This window comes from Patella vulgata, chromosome 7 (assembly GCF_932274485.2).
Source record: "Patella vulgata chromosome 7, xgPatVulg1.2, whole genome shotgun sequence".
NCBI classification, from domain to species: Eukaryota; Metazoa; Mollusca; class Gastropoda; family Patellidae; genus Patella; species Patella vulgata.
Window position 1 is genome coordinate 40,527,709 of NC_065885.2, and position 19,925 is coordinate 40,547,633.

At 36.1% G+C, this 19,925-nt stretch overlaps 1 protein-coding gene across 2 annotated transcripts in view; it reads left to right on the forward strand.

Moving 5' to 3' along the window:
• Positions 1–19,925, forward strand: part of LOC126828399 (dnaJ homolog subfamily C member 2) — a 218,479-nt gene that overhangs the window by 11,825 nt on the left and 186,729 nt on the right. For both annotated transcript variants that reach the window (XM_056102172.1, XM_056102171.1), the window contains exon 2: positions 7,240–7,424. In XM_056102172.1, the coding sequence (XP_055958147.1) occupies positions 7,240–7,424 (185 nt within the window). The remainder of the gene's footprint in view (positions 1–7,239; positions 7,425–19,925) is intronic.

The following is a 19,925-nucleotide window of genomic DNA, read 5'->3' on the forward strand; positions in this document are numbered from 1 at the left end:
TGTCTGTCCGTCACACTTTTTGGGACACAATAACTCTCTTCCTAATTGAGCTAGAATGTTCAAACTTGGTGTATGTGTTTATTAGGTCAATGCCTTGATGGAGTTCGAAGATGAGCATTTTCCGCTTAGGGTAAGCGGAGATAAGCAATTTGATTGGTTGATGCTTTGGGACACGATAACTCTCTTCCTAATTGAGCTAGAATGTTCAAACTTGGTGTATGTGTTGATTAGGTCAATGCCTTGATGGAGTTCGAAGATGAGCATTTTCCGCTTAGGGTAAGCAGAGATAAGCAATTTGATTGGTTGATGCTTTGGGACACGATAACTTTAGTTCTAATTAAGTGAGATTGATGAAACTTGGTGTATAGTTTCATTACAGTAATACCTTGATTAAGTTTGATAATGAGCATTTTCTGCTCAGGGTAAGCAGAGCGATACGCAATTTGATTGGTCGAGACTTTGAAAAACAATAACTCTCCTACTTTGATTGTCCCCCGCCTTTCGAAGAAAGCAGGGAACTATTAAAATGGGTTTGTCCGTCTGTCTGTTTGTCTGTCTGTCCGTTCCGCTTATGGTAAGCAGAGATAAACAATTTGATTGGTTGATCTTCGAATTGAGTAAATGTTCATGCTTATTGTCCCCCGCCTTTCGAAGAAAGCAGGGAACTATTAAAATGGGTTCGTCCGTCTGTCTGTTTGTCTGTCCGTTCCGCTTAGGGTAAGCAGAGATAAACAATTTGATTGGTTGATGCTTTGGGACACTATAACTTTAGTTCTAATTAAGTAGATAAACAATTTGATTGGTTGATGCTTTGGGACACTATAACTTTAGTTCTAATTAAGTGAGAGTGATGAAACTTGGTGTATAGTTTCATTACAGTAATACCTTGACTAAGATCGATAATGAGCATTTTCTGCTCAGATTAAGCAGAGCGATAAGCAATTTGATTTGCTGAGACTTTGGAACACAATAACTCTCCTTCGAATTGAGTTAAAATGTTCAAAATTGGTGTGTATGCTTATTGTCCCCCGCCTTTCGAAGAAAGCAGGGGACTATTAAAATGGGTTCGTCCGTCGTCTGTTTGTCTGTCTGTCCGTCACACTCCTTCGAATTGAGTTAAAATGTTCAAAATTGGTGTGTATGCTTATTGTCCCCCGCCTTTCGAAGAAAGCAGGGGACTATTAAAATGGGTTCGTCCGTCTGTCTGTTTGTCTGTCTGTCCGTCACACTTTTTGGGACACAATAACTCTCCTCCCAATTGAGGTAGAAGGTTCAAACTTGGTGTAGGAAATAAATGGAAAAAACAAATTGAAAAAGAAACTATTATAAATTAATTAAATATGTAGTATGCAATAATGAATTGACATTTAATGACAGAAAGAAAACAGTGAACTTTGCACAACTTGCAGCAAGATGGAAAATAGACCCGTTGATACAACCAAACTCTAGATCTGTAGGCATAGAGCATGTTTTCCCCTTAATATGCTATAATTATTCCATCAAAAACATTGTATGCTTAGACTATAAGTAAAGATATACTGTTTGATTGTTCAATACTTTGTAAAAGATAATTTGTGATAAATTTATATGTGTCCTCTAATTATTTTCCTATTTCGGCGGGGGACATCAGCCTCACTGTTGGCTTGTTTGCATACAGACAAAAAGAAAATTATTTCAACAAATCAGATTAAAGATAAAATAAGGGATAAAAATATATAATAACGAATCAAATGAAAGAAGTTAAATTAATATATAAATTTCATTGGGTAAAAGTTTTACAATAACATAGAATTAGTTAATAAGCTTTTAAGCCGCAAATAAAATTAAAAGCGTCGACACTTGATTGGCACTGATCTGACTGCATTGTTTAATGTATAAATCTTTATTTCGAACTTTCTACTAAGCCTATTGGCACCTCAAAGATTATAATAGTACAGTCAAGACCATTCTTGCTTAGGGCAATCACTTTAAGAGGTTTAAATCAAAATATTAAAATCTAAATCAATGAATAGTATAAAGTCAGCCATATTGATGAATATAGAAGTAAGAATTAAATTATGCATTATTTGAAAAAGAAATTAATATCACTATTCAGTGATATTTACATGTAACTGATATCCCAGTCAGACACTGCCATTTTCACCATTTTGATTTAATATCACAGTAAATTTAGGAATATGGTAAACTATGTAAAATATTAATGACATTGTGTTTTATGATGATTTCCATGTAAATTAAAATCAGAATGCTGTTAATAGACCGAAATTTCAAGTAGAAAATCTAACATCAATAGATGGTATTATGTGTCAAATCCAATAAAAATGTGAATATTCTCTGAATTCAACTCACCAATTATATATATAAAAAGAAAAAAGGCATGTCACTTAAATTTCTCCCCCTAACTCATGGTAACACACTGAAAAATGTTGTAACAGACTGATGGTAACAGACTGACATTATATCGGGGTAATTCTAACAGGAAGTACACCCACACTAAATTGGGGGCTTACAACACGGTTGCATGGGCCCCTATGCATAAGCCCTTTAGGATAATATGGCACTGATTGCCCCTAGTGTACAGCAGACACATAATGTGAATGACAGACATAACAAAGGGGCATAATTATGTAAGTTATCTTAATTGAATGAATGAAAACCAAAAGTGTTCTTTCTTTCAATATGGCAGACAATCAAAGTTTATAAGGTCTCAGACTAGTCTTCTGCTATTAGTTTTACGTCAGCTTCCACAGGGGTCTTTCCTGTGGGAGGAAACCAGAGTAAACCTCTGAGTTTGAGAAGTCGCCCCCATCTCCAAGCCACATTTGCTCACACTAGGGATCGAAAGCATGACAGCAAGCCAGAAGTGACCAGCTAGCTAGAGTTTGAATGCGACACTATGGAACACTAGGCCATGATGCTGGCCATCCCAACCCCTCTACCTATGGGACTAGTAATAGTCATAGCTACAAGTATTAAAGTTTGTTACAACAGATATAGCCTTATCAGTTTCAACTTGAATCAAGTCAACTTTTAAATGCTATTTGCTTTCCTTCAATAACACCTATTATGGTAATAACACTATTTTTTGTTATCCCTGTTGTCTTCTAGAGCGAGAAATAAAATTGAATGCCCACTCGAAACAAGCCGAGTCATTTTGGGAATAATATTTTTCAATTTTATTTCAATTATTTGCTTGCACTTAGGATTGTTTTTAGCAGAGGGAGAAAATTGGAGAACCCGAAGAAAACACAAGAGGTTATACAGACAAGCTTGGATTCAAAACCATGTCACTTGACCTTATGATCTAAAGTGCATATAAATAGAGAAATGGGGTTCAACGTCCACTCGACGCAAGCTGTGCTAGGCATTTCTGGACTTTTTTCAATAATGCGCGTGCACGTATACAGGGGTCTTTAGCTATTGGGGGTAACCAGAAAGGCCCATGAGGTTGGACAAGAGACCTTACTCCTTGTTATGTACAAGCAGTGAATCGAAACGTCACTTGATTCAATGATGGACCTTATGATCAAATGTGCACCCATATAAATAAACGTCTCTAGATTTAATAGCAACAGGACAAATAATTACTATATTTATCATTACCAGGCTGTTATAAGAAATAAAATTTAATGGATATCAAATCTGTACAGCACACCCTTGAGTGATAGCAATACAATCATCTTTAATCAGAATGTGTCAGTCTGTTACTGACCATGTCAGTCTGTTACCAAAGGCAATTTAACTTCTAATATGGAAAAAAATTGCCAGATGTGAAAGAATTTAACATTTGTATAAAGGATATCTATCAATTAAATAAATCCAAAATACAAAGATTTTGTAAATCTACAAACTTCACTGAGTATGTGGACCATCAACGTTAGGTTGCAAGAATGTCAGTCTGTTACCATGACTTTGAGAGGTAGTGAATGAAATTTGTTTAAAAGTATGTCATACTGTTTTGTATTAAAATGATTCTGCAAGATCACTATATCAATATGCCAAATATTTAGCACCATCGTGTATTTCTGAGTTAGAAGCGGACAACAGACTGATATTAACCTTCTCCAAATGTCAGTCTGTTACTCACGGAATTGCCCATCTTATAAAACAGGGTACTTACTGTATTGATAGAAATTGCATAAAAAATGTATGCATTCATATTATACAGTAGAATCTGTATGAGCAGCCACTCCCATTAAGTGACATCTCCTTGTACGCCGTCACAATAAATTCCCCCTGTAAAAATTCTATTGTTTCATCTCTTTATTCAACGGTCACTCCTCTAACGCAGCCAGCGGTCACTATTTTACTAATAAATTTAACAAAACATCGCCCATTCAACGGCCAATGTTGAATGATACCATCTTGTCGTTCTTCATAACACCCCTGTTAATCCCGTGAGTAGTAGTTAATTAACTGGTCCCCCACTGATCAGGTTAAAAGAAATGTGAAAATAACAATAAACCTGGGATTATCTGTTAATTAATCTTTTGTTTTATTAAACGACTAACCTGATCATTGTTTTCACGCGTAACGAAACAGTTCTTAAACAGACGTTTTAGCGCCTCCTATAATATTACAGAGTTACACCCCCTGTAAATCGGTGATAAAATTAGCGATGGTTTTTTGTTCATGTGCTTTTTTGATAAAATAAAATTAATTCATCGATTTTCTTCACAAAAATGGATAAATATTATTGAATGCATCACAATGGTAGACAGTAGTATCGAAGGTTGGTACAGAATGAGAAGTTTACAGAAGTTATGTCCAAGATTTTCGTTCGGCGCAAGATTCAGCGACGGTCAAATTTACCAATGCAAGTATTGATGTTTGCTTCCAATGCATCCAAGCGTAATATTTAATTGGTGTCAGCACAAAAAGCACCGAGATTTTATTAAGAGGCCACTCCCGTTAAGCATTCAGCCGCGAAAATTCCCTTGGGTGGCTGCTTAATGCAGATTCTACTGTAATTATAACATTAGTAAATATAGTATTAGATCTATATAGATTTTAATTTCGGTGAGTGCGAAATAAAGATCAGCAGCCATAATATAAGTAAGCCACCTTTACGCCCTGTCGTCAGTACTAGACTTACCTTCTGACTAAACTAGATCTGGACTCAGATTTTCCAGCTGTAAATGCTCTACATGCTGCCCATCTCCTCAAATCAACAATTGCTCCTTTAACATCACATTCGCGTAAAACTACTCTAACACCAGCCATGTTGTTTAAAAAAAACCTGACCCCGGTCGAGCCTACAATGCATTGCGATAAACAATTGATGACATAGTTATGCTTGGGGGCTATTGCGACCTGCTGTCGTGCCACATGAAATGTGTGGCAATCCGATGTCTCGGAAACTGTTGACCGGAAGTAGTCGAAATTTTGGCTACTCTTGAGATATTATTAATGTTACCGTGATCTGTAAGTATCATTGAAATCAGTTGTTAATTGCTGTACAGAGATTTGCCACATCTTGCAACTGGCAAATAGTCCCTGAATTGTCTTACCCCATGTGACAAATAGCCCCAGCCTTGAAGTAAAGGTCAAGCCTTGCCGCATAATTATATGATTTGATGAAACCTAACTGTTACTTGATTTTCTCTCCTATCCAACTTAAAATGTCCACCCAGCCAGAAATAGCATATATATAGTAATAGTAACACTGCCTTATAAGGGAAGCAATGAGCAGGGTTAATGCAACGCGATATCTGGCTATATTTCACCTGGCTGGTGTCATGGGGGCTTGTACATTATTAAAAAAATATCGCTTCGAAAATGTAGAACGCATTACCGCAAAGAAAAACTGTTCAGTAATGCTAGGTTCCCACTATCAGGATTCGTGCTACAATTGAAATCATAGCAATCATGTAGCAATCGTATGGAAAGTATCTGCACATACCAGATCGTGGACAATCCTATCATAATGCATCGCACGATAATGGGGAACCTAGCATAACTATTTTAGTGGTCCAGTCTTCACTATTTGGGATAGATTTACTTATTTCAATACAAACTGTAATGATATGTGTTGACAATTGTGTATTTGAATCTGTTTGTACTTGCACAAGACCTCTTAGATTGTATCAGTTTATCGTGACAATATTGTAGCTATAAAGGGACAAGCCCTAGCTGAGAGTCAGGAAAGCTAATAGTCTGGAGGCGCAGTGGGGGGGGGGGGGTCCATCAAATGGGCACAAAACCAAACCCAACTTTTCTAGAGTAAAATTTTGCGTAGAATATGATGCCAAGTGCTAATCAGTCCATTGTTGGGGCGATTTCTAGATATTCAGGGTCAAAGGTCAAATAAGGTCATTTGCCATTCAAAATATATCATGAAAACATGCTGAAAAGAATTTCTTTATTTTTAAAATCCCTTTGCCTCTTCTAATCAGCATCAGCCCCAAGTCATTTGTTCTTTTTGCTCTTGCCAGGTGTTACAATTAGGCTACAGCTATGTTTAATTATGGTATTTTACTGATAGGCCAAAATATCATCGATCTTGATATGCCAAACCCCCTACTCTAGTCTACCGACAATCATATTTTCCTGTTAAAGTTATTTACCAAGGATTAGCTACTTAATGGTTCACCCATGTTTGTTATTTTTTGCTTGCCAGGAACCCAATCCTTTATAATGGGTGATCTAAAGTGATTTGCTGAATGATTGAACTGTTGTAATGGCAATACTTTTATACATAATATGTAAATATTTACATGTCTACGTTGAAAGCAGAGTTGTTGATTTTTATTACCACAGACTTTCATTTTGACTAGTGATCCTTCATTTCTTATTTTCAGACTTGACTTGGGTGGCAAATATCCTAGAACAATGCCATTTGGATATGATCACTAGCTTTGCACAACAAAGTTGCTTAACTTATTTAAGGAATTTCATTGTTCAGTTATCAAGAGTGGCTTGATAATCACCACAATCACATACACACATAACTGTAACTTCAGCAAGCAGATGGACATGGTTATGTAGGTATTTTGGGACCTATTGCCAACACTACCTAGAAACTAGGACCAGCATAAAGGAAACTTTCATACAGAACTAACCAGTTTTATTTAATGTTTCTAAGACTCCTCCTTTAATTTGTTTGCTTGCTAGTTACCAGAATGTGTCTGTAGGTTTAGGTTTAGCTGTCTTAGCGAATTTGTGGGACAGATTCTGAAAATAGCTCCCATGTAGAAACTACTTGTATTAATGTCATGATTTCTTGTTTTCTTTTCCTAGCACCTCTAACTCAAAAGGTTGAACCTGTTGGTAGATGGTATGAAGCTTACCAGAACCGACTTCATAGTAAACATTCTGTTTCACAGCATTCTGTAGAAAGTTCTAGCTCAGATGAAAGTGAAGATGATACTGAAATAGAAGACAACACACAATTTCTTATGTCCCTTGATCCTAAGGATTGGAAGGTATGTAGATTGTCATTGAATGATTTATTCAATATGACAGGTAAATATATATATAATGACTAATCAAAGCGCCTAACAGTAGGTGTCGCAGCTCCATTGCCGGCGTTGGAAGAAAGTCGTTTTTTTCCCGATTTGTAACCCTTTTTGTCCCCCGCCTTTCGAAGAAAGCAGGGGACTATTAAAATGGGTTCGTCCGTCTGTCTGTCTGTCCGTCTGTCTGTCCGTCACACTTTTTGGGACACAATAACTCTCTTCCTAATTGAGCTAGAATGTTCAAACTTGGTGTATGTGTTTATTAGGTCAATGCCTTGATGGAGTTCGAAGATGAGCATTTTCCGCTTAGGGTAAGCAGAGATAAGCAATTTGATTGGTTGATACTTTGGGGCATGATAACTCTCTTCCTAATTGAGCTAGAATGTTCAAACTTGGTGTATGTGTTGATTAGGTCAATGCCTTGATGGAGTTCGAAGATGAGCATTTTCCGCTTAGGGTAAGCAGAGATAAGCAATTTGATTGGTTGATGCTTTGGGACACGATAACTTTAGTTGTCCCCCGCCTTTTGAAGAAAGCAGGGGACTATTAAAATGGGTTCGTCCGTCTGTCTGTCTGTCCGCCTGCCTGTCCGTCCGTCTGTCTGTCCGTCACACTTTTTGGGACACAATAACTCTCCTTCTAATTGACCTAGAATGTTCAAACTTGGTGTGGGTGTATATTAGGTCAATGCTTTGATGGAGTTCGAAGATGAGCATTTTCTGCTTAGTGGAAGCAGAGATAAGCAATTTGATTGGTTGATGCTTTGGGACACGATAACTTTAGTTCTAATTAAGTGAGAGTGATGAAACTTGGTGTATAGTTTTATTACATCAGTACCTTGACTAAGTTCGATGATGAGCATTTTCTGCTCAGGGTAAGCAGAGCGATAAGCAATTTGATTGGCCGAGACTTCGGAACACAATAACTCTCCTTCTAATTGAGCTAAAATGTTCACACTGCTTCTAATTGAGGTAGAATGTTTAAACTTGATGTAGATGTTCGTCTTGACTGAGTTCAATGATTAACATATCGATCTCAAGCTAAGCAGAGATAAGCAATTTCCTTGGTCGATGCTTTTGGACAATATAACTTTGATTCTGTCTGATAGAGAGTGATGAAATTTAGTGTATAGTTGATAAACAGTTTGATTGCTCGATACTTTTGAAAAAAATAGATGTGCGATTAATTAATATGTGGCATCTATTTATTTGCGGATTTCGGCGGGGGACATCAGCCTCACTGTTGGCTTGTTCAACTTAATGTCAAACAGTGGCTATTTAATCTTTTGTAAGAATTTTAAAATATTTTAGAAGCAGACATCCTGTTCTTTTGTTTGATATAATTTTTATATATGTGTTCATTTTACGCAGAAAAATTTTGTCACGTTTTTAAACGAGGGTACCCCACTTCAAGTGCTCGGCGAGCCACTTATTATTAATATTATTTTTTCATTCTGATATCATTAGAAAGATATATGAACGATCTTTCAATCGGTCGGGGGTTCTTTTTTGGCATTTGGAAATACCATGCATTTTTTGTAAGTTGAACACTTCAGTTCACGAAATCTTTTTTTGAGGCGATTTGTCAACATAGCACCCCCGACCGATTGACAGTTCGTTTTATTGTCGTTTTGATGCTATTAAAATCAACAAAATAGGAGCATGGTAAGTGCGCCCACCGAACACTTGAAAATGGTATACAATGGGCAATTTTGTCAAAAATAAATCGCGTAGTTTTGCCTTGTTATGACGTCATTTCTACACGAAAAGAAAAATCCATTCCAAGTTCCTAAGACTCATATTTGCTGTAAACTAGATCGAAATCCAACTCGATGTTTATGTATGAAGTAAGTGTTATGTTATATGAATAAATGACTTGCCTGAAAAGACATCACGTGACTGATATTCGCGCGCTTTTATCGAAGGGAAATTTCCTCTCAGCTACCACACGCTTTTGCGTTTAACACCAAATATTTTTCAACCGTTAAAAAATTGCCAAACATAGACAAGTATTTCAATGTTCCGAATTACTTAATTCTCTGTTTTTCAAGCCTAATTTGAAGTATTTAATGTGCACACGAATGAAAATGAAATTGGAAAATATCAACACGGTATCCAAGAACCATTTCCAGTTGTGATTTGTATTCGTATGAAGGAACGGATTTACGGATACCGTAATAATAACATGATTTCTGACCATTGTAATACCCAAATAAAGTTGGAATGGCAAAAGAATTAACGCCAACAAAAAATAATTTAAATAACGGCTCAAATTCTGGAATTTCCGTTGACGATTTATTACAACATTTCGTTTGAGATTAGTGCCGTGTAAGTCAATAAATGGCCGTACAGTCCGTCAGTCGGATACCTGATTGTAACAAAGGCAATTTATTCAATATTTTATCATTATATATCGGTTCTCATACTAATTATTTATATGTTTAATTCATTGTAATTTTGGGGAAATACATGTATTTAACACCTAATTTTGTTTGTTAGACAGTATAAAACAAATTGAATCTAGGCCGACAAACACAGGGTGAAGGTTTTATTAAATTTATTAGGCCTAGATTTGATGTTGTTGACGAAAATATACGAATAAAAAAGGGGAGTTGCTCCACGATAGTCTACATTTGGAGGAATAATGAAAATGTTCAAATGTAAAGTAGACCTACATTGTAAAAACAAAACAATTCTTCCAATCAAAATCCTAGCATTAGTGCCACCCTAGGCCTACATGTACCTTAGCCTACTGTCGTATGGGTACCTACCTAGTCTTCTTTTAAAAGTTTTAGAGAATTATTTAGATGCACCACAAATAATTTGTTTTTATTGGTCAATGTTGTTAGATAATAATGTATCAAAATATAAATCTTCTTGTAATATGTAAGCAATACATGCAGAGAACAAACAATAGTAAAACAACAGTTACCGGTATGTTATTTTTAAAATTATATAGATGCTATGGCAACCACCCAAAGTTCTTAATATTTTACTAAAAATTATGCAATTTATAACAATTATACAATTTATAACATTTAATATCACATTGCTTTTAGATGCTAAAAGCTTTCTTTAAAATGGGGTGATCAGTGATCACATGTATGTTTCATTATGGTAAAAACATGTACCATTCAAAATGATATAAAATTGCATTTTTGGGGTTTGTTTTTCGTTTTGGTTGCTGACAACAAAATATATGTTAAATATACAAGAGTAAAGATATGTAATTTTTAATATTCACAAACTTCTGGACTTGTAAACAAATTTCATTTACAGTGTGTCTTAATACCAGCCAAAATGGGCAATTTACTACCACGGAATATTTTCAAAAGTGAACATCTTTCCAGCTCTTGAGAGAAGACATATTTATAAAGATTTTGATTTTATTTATTTTTTAAAAATCCTGCCCAATAGCTTCTGATTTTAAATAATACAATTATCAATATTGATGTCATAATTATTGAAAAATAATGCTTTTTTAAAAAAAATATACAGTGGTTGCTATGGTAACCACTCAAACTCCTTAATATTTTGCTCAAACTTATACAATCCATATCATTTGACATTATATGGGTTTCAAATATTTTAAAATGCTTATTTTTAAATGTGGTGATCACTTTTTGGGTCATGGTAAACAGTGTTGAAAATGGTCAAAAATTGCATTTTTTCCATTTTGGTTGCAATGACAACCGAAATTTATAATATATGGCATATTAAAAATATGTAATTTTAAAAATTCACAAACTTTTTGACATATTCCCATAATTTCACTTGTGTATCTCCATTTTTTCTTATTTTACTAATGTCCCAAAAACGCCCCCAAAATTGGCAATTGTGTGCCGCGGAAAATTGTTCAAAAATGAACATATATTCAGCTCTTGAGAGAAGGCATATAGATATTTTTACTATTTGTTTTTCTGTTTATCTTACTTGATAGCTACTGACTTTAAAATGCATAACAACCAGGTTCAATATTTCAGATATAACATGGACAAGACCATTTTTAATGAAAAAATTGACCAATTTTTGAGAAAACCTATGTATTTTGGAGTAGCTGGGGAAATCGGAGTAATTGTTACACAAATGTGAAAATCGAAATATAATTAGCCTTAAAGTTGTATTTCATGAATTTACATCTACATTTTTGATAGTTTCGATACGAAATGAAATATGGCATCGCAAAAAACAACAAAAATGACTTTTTCAAGGTGTTGAAAAGCCTTTCTTCCGCGAAAAGTCAAAAATCGCAACTTTGAACCTCAATAAAAAAAAAAAATTTCATCCGATTTTGAATCTGTAAAAAGTTTTGTGAGAAGATTGATGAGATCTACTTGAAAAACTTATAAAATCAAATGTATAATCATAATCTCAAAATCACCTTTTCCACCTACTCTGAGTAAAAATAGTTTAAGAAAAATCGTAGTTGTCGTGTTCGAGAAAATGGCGTCTCAAAATGCTCCAAAACGGAAAATACTAGATTTTTGGCGTACCATAATTTATTTTATAGCCATCTAAATTGTATCATTCAGATATCATATGATAGTCCATTAATGGGGCTATCCAACGACACTTTAGGTCTTTTGGTCCGCTAATATCTGACGGCGAAATCAAGTTTTTTTTAATACTTTTTTTTTCATTTTTTGAATACTTCCGGTATGGAGATTATTGTCGGGATAGTTTTAATAACCGGTTTGGGCAATTAAATAGCCGCAGGGCTCTGTAATGATATATTACGTCATCTGATTAGATAAAATGCCCCTGAGAAATCCTATGTTTAAATGGGCCAAAAATGCAAAAATGTCAAAATATCGAAAATTAAATTTCAATAACTCAATACATTTTATACATCGTTAGAATCGTAATTAGGTCAGCTATCTGAATGTGTAACCTTTTTGTAAAAATCTGTTTAAATGATAAAGTAATAGAGCATTTTCCAAAATTTCACGATTTTTAGACTTTTTTCGTTTTTCAGTCCTTTTTTTACCCTATTCCAGACATTTCAAAGTCTTATTGGATGGTTTCATGCACAAGACTACCGAAAGGACTCTCGATCAAGAAAAATCCTTGGAGCAGTTTTCAAGATAAAGGCGTCCAAAAACGCTCCAAATCAGAAAATACTTGATTTTCAGCGTGCCATAGTTTTCTGCCTGATCATAGTATCTGTATAAATTGGGCATCACAAGACAGTCCATTCCTCGGGCCACTCAACGAAAGCTTAATTTGTTTAATCCATTGATATTGGACACAGAAAGCGAGTTTTTCCCCAAAACACCCATTTTTTGCATTTTTTTCGAAATATCGGACATTATTTCGACTACTTTATGCAGCGGGCTGACTATATAGCTTTATGTTCCAGGACTTTCAGAAATATCGATTTATCCTTTCCCAAAAATATAAGGGTTGGGAAATGGGCAGAAAATTTGAAAAAAATCGAAAAATAAAGGGCGATAACTCGGAATGAAACTTATATTTCTGGAATCGGATGGTCTTCAGGTATCCAAAAATGTAGGTCAAATTTGAACATTTTGAAAAATAACAAAAATTGTCTCTTAAACAACATTTTTAATTTTTCGAACGCTAGAAGTCAACGACAAAGTTTCGAAATTTCGAAATTTTCAGCTGCTATCGTCCGAGAAAAGACTCAGGGTTTCTGAAAATATCATTTGTATGAAAATGGGTACAGAATTGATGAAGCTACGGCCCAGAAATTCCTAAATAACAAAAGGCCTAACTACTGTAATAGGTTGATATGTGTGCAAAGTTTCAGAAAGATATCTTGAACGGTTTATGAGATATGCTCCGGAAACGAAATCGAACGGGCGGGCGGGCGGACGGATGGACGAACCCCATTTCAATATCCCTCCCTAACTTCGTTCGGCGCAGGATAATAAGTGTATTAAATGCAACTGTATTGAGAATAAAATATAGTCATTCATAAGTTTTGACAGGTTTATAAACAATAGAAATTCACTAGTTAGGTATGTGTATTATCATGACCTCTATAGTAAGTAAAGTAAATTTGAGTAATTAAATTGAAATTAAAGTGGGTCTAGGGAGTAGACCTCTATAGGGTCCACAACCTTGATATACCATATTTTCGTACAATCAGGGGCCATAATTCAGGACGTTACTGTCCGATATGCACGAATATCGAAAGGAAACGAGATCTTTGGGTTATAAACTTACATTTCAAGTTTCAACAAAATCGGAAAAAAATTGTGACCTCTATAGTGTCCACAACCTTGATATACCATACTTTTACGCTATTTGAGAACGAACGGCGGCCATTTTGTCTGTCAATTTCGGGCCGATTTTCACGAAATTCGAACTCAGCCATCCTTAGGGTGTAACGGTGATATAATAATACGTTTTTTTAAATCGGATAAAAATTATGTCCTCTATAGGATCAACAAGCTAAAAACGCGATTTTTGGTACAATCAGGGGCCATAATTCAGGAAGTTACAGTCCGATATGCGCGAATATCGAAAGGAACCGAGATCTTTGGATTATCAACTTAGATTTCAAGTTTCAACAAAATCGGATACAAATTGTGACCTATAGTGTCCACAAGCTAAAAACGTGATTTTTCGTACAAACAGGGGCCATAATCCATGAAGTTTCGATCCGATACATGCTAATATCGAAATGAACCAAGATCTTTTGGAGATAAAGCTATATTTCAAGTTTCGTCAAAATCGGATAAGAATTGTGACCTGTAGAGTGTCCACAAACAAATTGTGGACGGACGGACAGGGGCGACGGCATAATACGTCCACATGAAAATGTGGGCGTATAAAAATAAATGTACTATTAATTAATATACTATTCAAAAAAAGTAGGGGATATTTGATTTTTAAGTGTTATTAAAGTCACCTAATGAAACTGACGAAGAAACAAATGACAAAATGAAATGAAGTTCACATTCATCGATTTATTCCAAATGATCGTTAGACTAAGTAAGGCACAGACTGACCATTATAAGGGTAAAATGATACGGGTAAATCCTCCTCTGTTTGCCAAACAAGCATTGATCCGACGTGGCATACTCCTAATGAGACGTCTAAGGTCATTTTGGTCCAGATTGTCCCATTCCTGTTGCAACGCAGCAGTAAGTTCTTGGACATTGGCAGGACGTTGTTGACGTTGACGTAACCTCTGTCCAAGCATGTCCCAGACATGCTCGATGGGGGAGAGGTCGGGACTCAGTGCTGGCCAAGGTAGTTGGTGATGTTCTGTTGTTGGAGGTAACCTGTAACGATCCTGGCCCTGTGACATCTTGTGTTGTCATCCTGGAAGATGAAACGGTGGCCATGACGTCGTGCGAACGGACTGCCAAGATGTTGTCCCGGTAGTACTGGCCCGTAACACGCCCTGCAACAACATGTAAAGCCGTTCTTCCAGCAACAGTGATGCCTCTCCACACCAGAACAGAACCACCCCCAAATCGATCATGTCTGATGACGTTAACGTCTTGGAAGCGCTCGTTTCGACGACGCCACACCCTCCTACGTCTGTCCAAAAAATCAACAGTGAACCTTGACTCATCTGAAAACATCACATTGCTCCAGCGTCGATTATCCCAGTGTTGACGATCCCTACACCAACGACGTCTTGCCTGAATGTGATGATCTCTCAAACAAGGGATCACGCGAGGACGTCGGGCGCGAAGGTGACCCCTATGCAGTCGATTCCGAATCATCTGGCCACTCACTCTCACACCAGTGTCTGTTTGAAGACGAGCGCTGATCTGATTTGCTGTGATGACACGATTTCTCAAGGCCAAGGTACGGATAAATCGATCCTGGGCTTGAGTTGTCGCCCTTGTTCGACCTGGGCGTGGTCTGTCCTGTACAGATTGTGTATCACGGTATCTGGACCATAGCCTGCTTATGACAGACTGAGAAACATTCATCGTCCGCGCCACAACCGCCTGTGTTGTGCCGATCTGTAGCATGCCAAGGGCACGTAACCTTTCATTTTGGGTAAGCCGACGCATATCAAAATTTGTTTTCTGGTCACTAAAACAATTAAACTTATGTTTCCACCCTGGAATTCAATGCCACAATGACTGTAACATTCAAAGTCAGAGTCGTGCAAATCTTGGGTTGGACCCCCATGATGATCCCAAGCATCACCTGCATTCCATTCTGTCAATTTTGGGACCGATTTTCACGAAATTCGAACTCAGTCGTTCTTAGGGTGTAACGGTGATATAATAATACGTTTTTTTAAATCTGATAAAAATTATGACCTCTATAGGGTCCACAAGCTAAAAACGCGATTTTCCGTACAATCAGGGGCTATAATTCAGGAAGTTACGGTCCGATAACGCATGAATATCGAAAGGAACCGAGATCTTTGGGTTATAAACTTATATTTCAAGTTTCAACAAAATCGAATAAAAAGTGTGACCTCTATAGGGTCCACAACCTTGATATACCATATTTTTACGCTAGTTGAGAACGAACGGCGGCCATTTTGAGTTCGATTTTCGAAAGGAACCGAGATCTTTGGGTTATAAACTTACATTTCAAGTTTCAACGCAATCAAATAAAAAGTGTGACCTCTATAGGGTCCACAACCTTGATATACCATATTTTTACGCTAGTTGAGAACGAACGGCGGCCATTTTGTCTACGATTTTGGCGGCCATTTTCTTGAAATTCAAACTCAGTCGTCTTTAGGGTGTAACGGTGATTTAATAATACGTTTTTTTAAATCTGATAAAAATTATGACCTCTATAGGGTCCACAAGCTAAAAACGCGATTTTTTGTACAATCAAGGGCCATATTTCAGGATGTTACGGTCCGATATGCGCGAATTTTGGACCGATTTTCATTAAATTCGGACTCATTCGTCCTTAGGGTCTAACGGTGATATAATAATACGTTTTTTTAAATCGGATAAAAATTATGACCTCTATAGGGTCCACAAGCTAAAAATGCGATTTTTCATACAATCAGGGGCCATAAATCAGGAAGTTACGGTCCGATATGCGCGAATATAGAAAGGAACCGAGATCTTTGGGTTATAAACTTATATTTCAAGTTTCAACAAAATCGGATAAAAATTGTGACCTCTATAGGGTCCACAACCTTGATATACCATATTTTTACGCTATTTGAGAACGAACGGCGGCCATTTTGTCTGTCAATTTTGGGCGAATTTTCACGAAATTCGAACTCAGCCATCCTTAGGGTGTAACAGTGATATAATAATACGTTTTTTTAAATCGGATAAAAATTATGACCTCTATAGGGTCCACAAGCTAAAAACGTGATTTTTCGTACAATCAGGGTCCATAATTCAGGAAGTTGCGGACCGATATACCCGAATATCGAAAGGAACAGAGATCTTTGGGTTATAAACTTACATTTCAAGTTTCAACAAAATCGGATTAAAATTGTGACCTTTATAGGGCCCACAACCTTGATATACCATATTTTTACGCTATTTGAGAACGAACGGCGGCCATTTTGTCTGTCAGTTTTAGGTCGATTTTCACGAAATTCGAACTCGGCCATCCTTAATGTGTAACGGTGATATGATAATACGTTTTTTTAAATCAGATAAAAATTATGACCTCTATAGGGTCCACAAGTTTCAACAAAATCAGATAAAAATTGTGACCTCTATAGGGTCCACAACCTTGATATACCATATTTTTACGCTATTTGAGAACGAACGGTGGCCATTTTGTCTGTCAATTTTGGGCCAATTTTCACGAAATTCGAACTCAGCCATCCTTAGGGTGTAACGGTGATATAATAATATGTTTTTTTAAATCGGATAAACATTATGACCTCTATAGGGTCCACAAGCTAATAACGTGATTTTTCGTACAATCAGGGGCCATAATTCAGGAAGTTACGGTCCGATATACCCGAATATCGAAAGGAACCGAGATCTTTGGGTTATAAACTTACATTTCAAGTTTCAACAAAATCGGATTAAAATTGTGACCTTTATAGGGTCCACAACCTTGATATTTTTACGCTATTTGAGAACGAACGGTGGCCATTTTGTCTGTCAGTTTTCGGTCAATTTTCACGAAATTCGAACTCAGCCATCCTTAATGTGTAACGGTGATATAATAATACGTTTTTTTAAATCAGATAAAAATTATGACCTCTATAGGGTCCACAAGTTTCAACAAAATCGGATAAAAATTGTGACCTCTATAGGGTCCACAACCTTGATATACCATATTTTTACGCTATTTGAGAACGAACGGCGGCCATTTTGTCTGTCAATTTTCAGCCGATTTTCACGAAATTCGAACTCAGCCATCCTTAGGGTGTAACGGTGATATAATAATATGTTTTTTTAAATTGGATAAAAATTATGACCTCTATAGGGTCCACAAGCTAAAAACGCGATTTTTCGTACAATCAGGGGCCATTATTCAGGAATTTACGGTCCGATATGCGCGAATATCAAAAGGAACCGAGATCTTTGGATTATTATTATTATTATTATTATTGTTACAGCATATTTATAGTGCACCCTTTCATATAACATGTTCAGGGGCACTTTACAAAGTGACAATGTAAATCACACATAAACAACAAGATTATGGGCATGTTAACAATTGTATACAGAGTCAGTTAAAAGCCTGATTAAATATTCCAAGTTTCAACAAAATCGGATAAAATTTGTGACCTCTATAGGGTCCACAAGCTAAAATCGTGATTTTTGGTACAAACAGGGGCCATAATCCATGAAGTTTCGATCCAATACATGCCAATATCTGAAGGAACCGAGATCTTTTGGAGATAAACCTATATTTCAAGTTTCGTCAAAAACGGATAAGAATTGTGACCTGTAGAGTGTCCACAAACAAATTGTGGACGGACGGACAGGGGCGACGACAATATACGTCCACATGAAAATGTGGGCGTATAAAAATGGCAATTGAGACAACCGAGCATATGAACTTTGTTTTATACAAATCGAACAATAAATAATTAATCTAGGACTGAAAAACTGAATTAGCCAATGGCTGCCAAGGAAAATTACTGACACAAAAAAAATTCAGATTTTTGCTCAAGTCAGATGACTCGTTAATTTTTTGTAAAACACGACTAAAAAATATTCATAAATAAAAAAGTTTTTTGTAAAAATTTAAATTTTCGAAATTTGGCGCCTAATATCTGCGAAGATTTGCCAAAAATCAAAAGTAGCTATGTGCCCTGTCTACGGCTATGCCAAAATGTATCGAAAGTTAAAATCCAATGATTATTGTTAAAATTACTGCAATATTTCTAAAAACGATAGCTCCGGTGATTTCGGACATTTCGCATTGTCGCAGAACGTTCAAAATAGCTTTATCCTCTAAGTCACACCCACTTTTCCAGTAAAACCGAAGACATCTTAACGATCCGACAAGCAGTTGCTGAAATCTAATCAAAAATAAATTGGAATAATAATAATAATAATAACTAGACCTGCAAGCAGCACTGAACCGGCTTTCAGGAATCAGACAGGAAGTGTTTCATACAATAGCGCATTTATCAAGCTACCAAACGATACTTTAGATGTTTTGATCCGGTCACACCCGACGGTGAAATCCCGATTGTTGCAAGAGCACCGATTTTTTTACTGTCTTTTTTTTTTAAATATCAAAAAAATTTTTTACTACTTCCTGTTTACGGATCATTATCGGGATAGATTTAACAAGTGGTATGGAACTTAACTTCCCGTACCAGAAGTTTCAGAAAGATCCATTGAACAGTTTTACCCCCCTTATACCATTTGAAGCAGATTTACAGATATAACGATTTTTCGACTTTTTTCAAAGATTGTGGCCTTTTTGGACCATTTATACTATATTGAGGCTTTTAAATATGGATTCACACCATAGTCCACCGTTAGGACTCTGAGTAACATAAGTTAAAGAAAGGAAATAAGAGAAGTTTTCGAAAAAAAAAAGCGTCTGAATAGGCTCAAAAAAAAGAAAATAATAGATTTTCAGCGTTCCATTATATTCCATTTAGTTGTTTTGATTCGGTGGAATCTGGCGTAGTAATCACTTTTTTCGTAAGATCGCCATTTTTTACTTTTTTTTTTCTCAAAATATCGGAAATCTTTTCGACTACTTCCGGTTTTTGGATCATTGTCGGGATAGCTTTAACAAGTTGTTTGGTTACCTTACCTTCTGTACAAGAAGTTTCAGAATAATCCATTCAGCTGTTTTCCAACAAAAGAAAATTAGAAGATCATTTTTTCCAAGATTGAGGTTCTTTTTGGACCACTTATATTATTTCAATGCTTTTATTTTTGAACTCACGCCATAGTCCACCGATAGGACTCTGAGTAAAAAAAGTTTAAGAAAAATCATAGTTTTCGTTTTCGAGAAAATGGCGTCTCAAAATGCTCCAAAACGGAAAATACTAGATCGTATCATTCAGATGTTATATGATAATACATTAATGGGGCTATCCAGCGACACTTTAGTTCTTCTG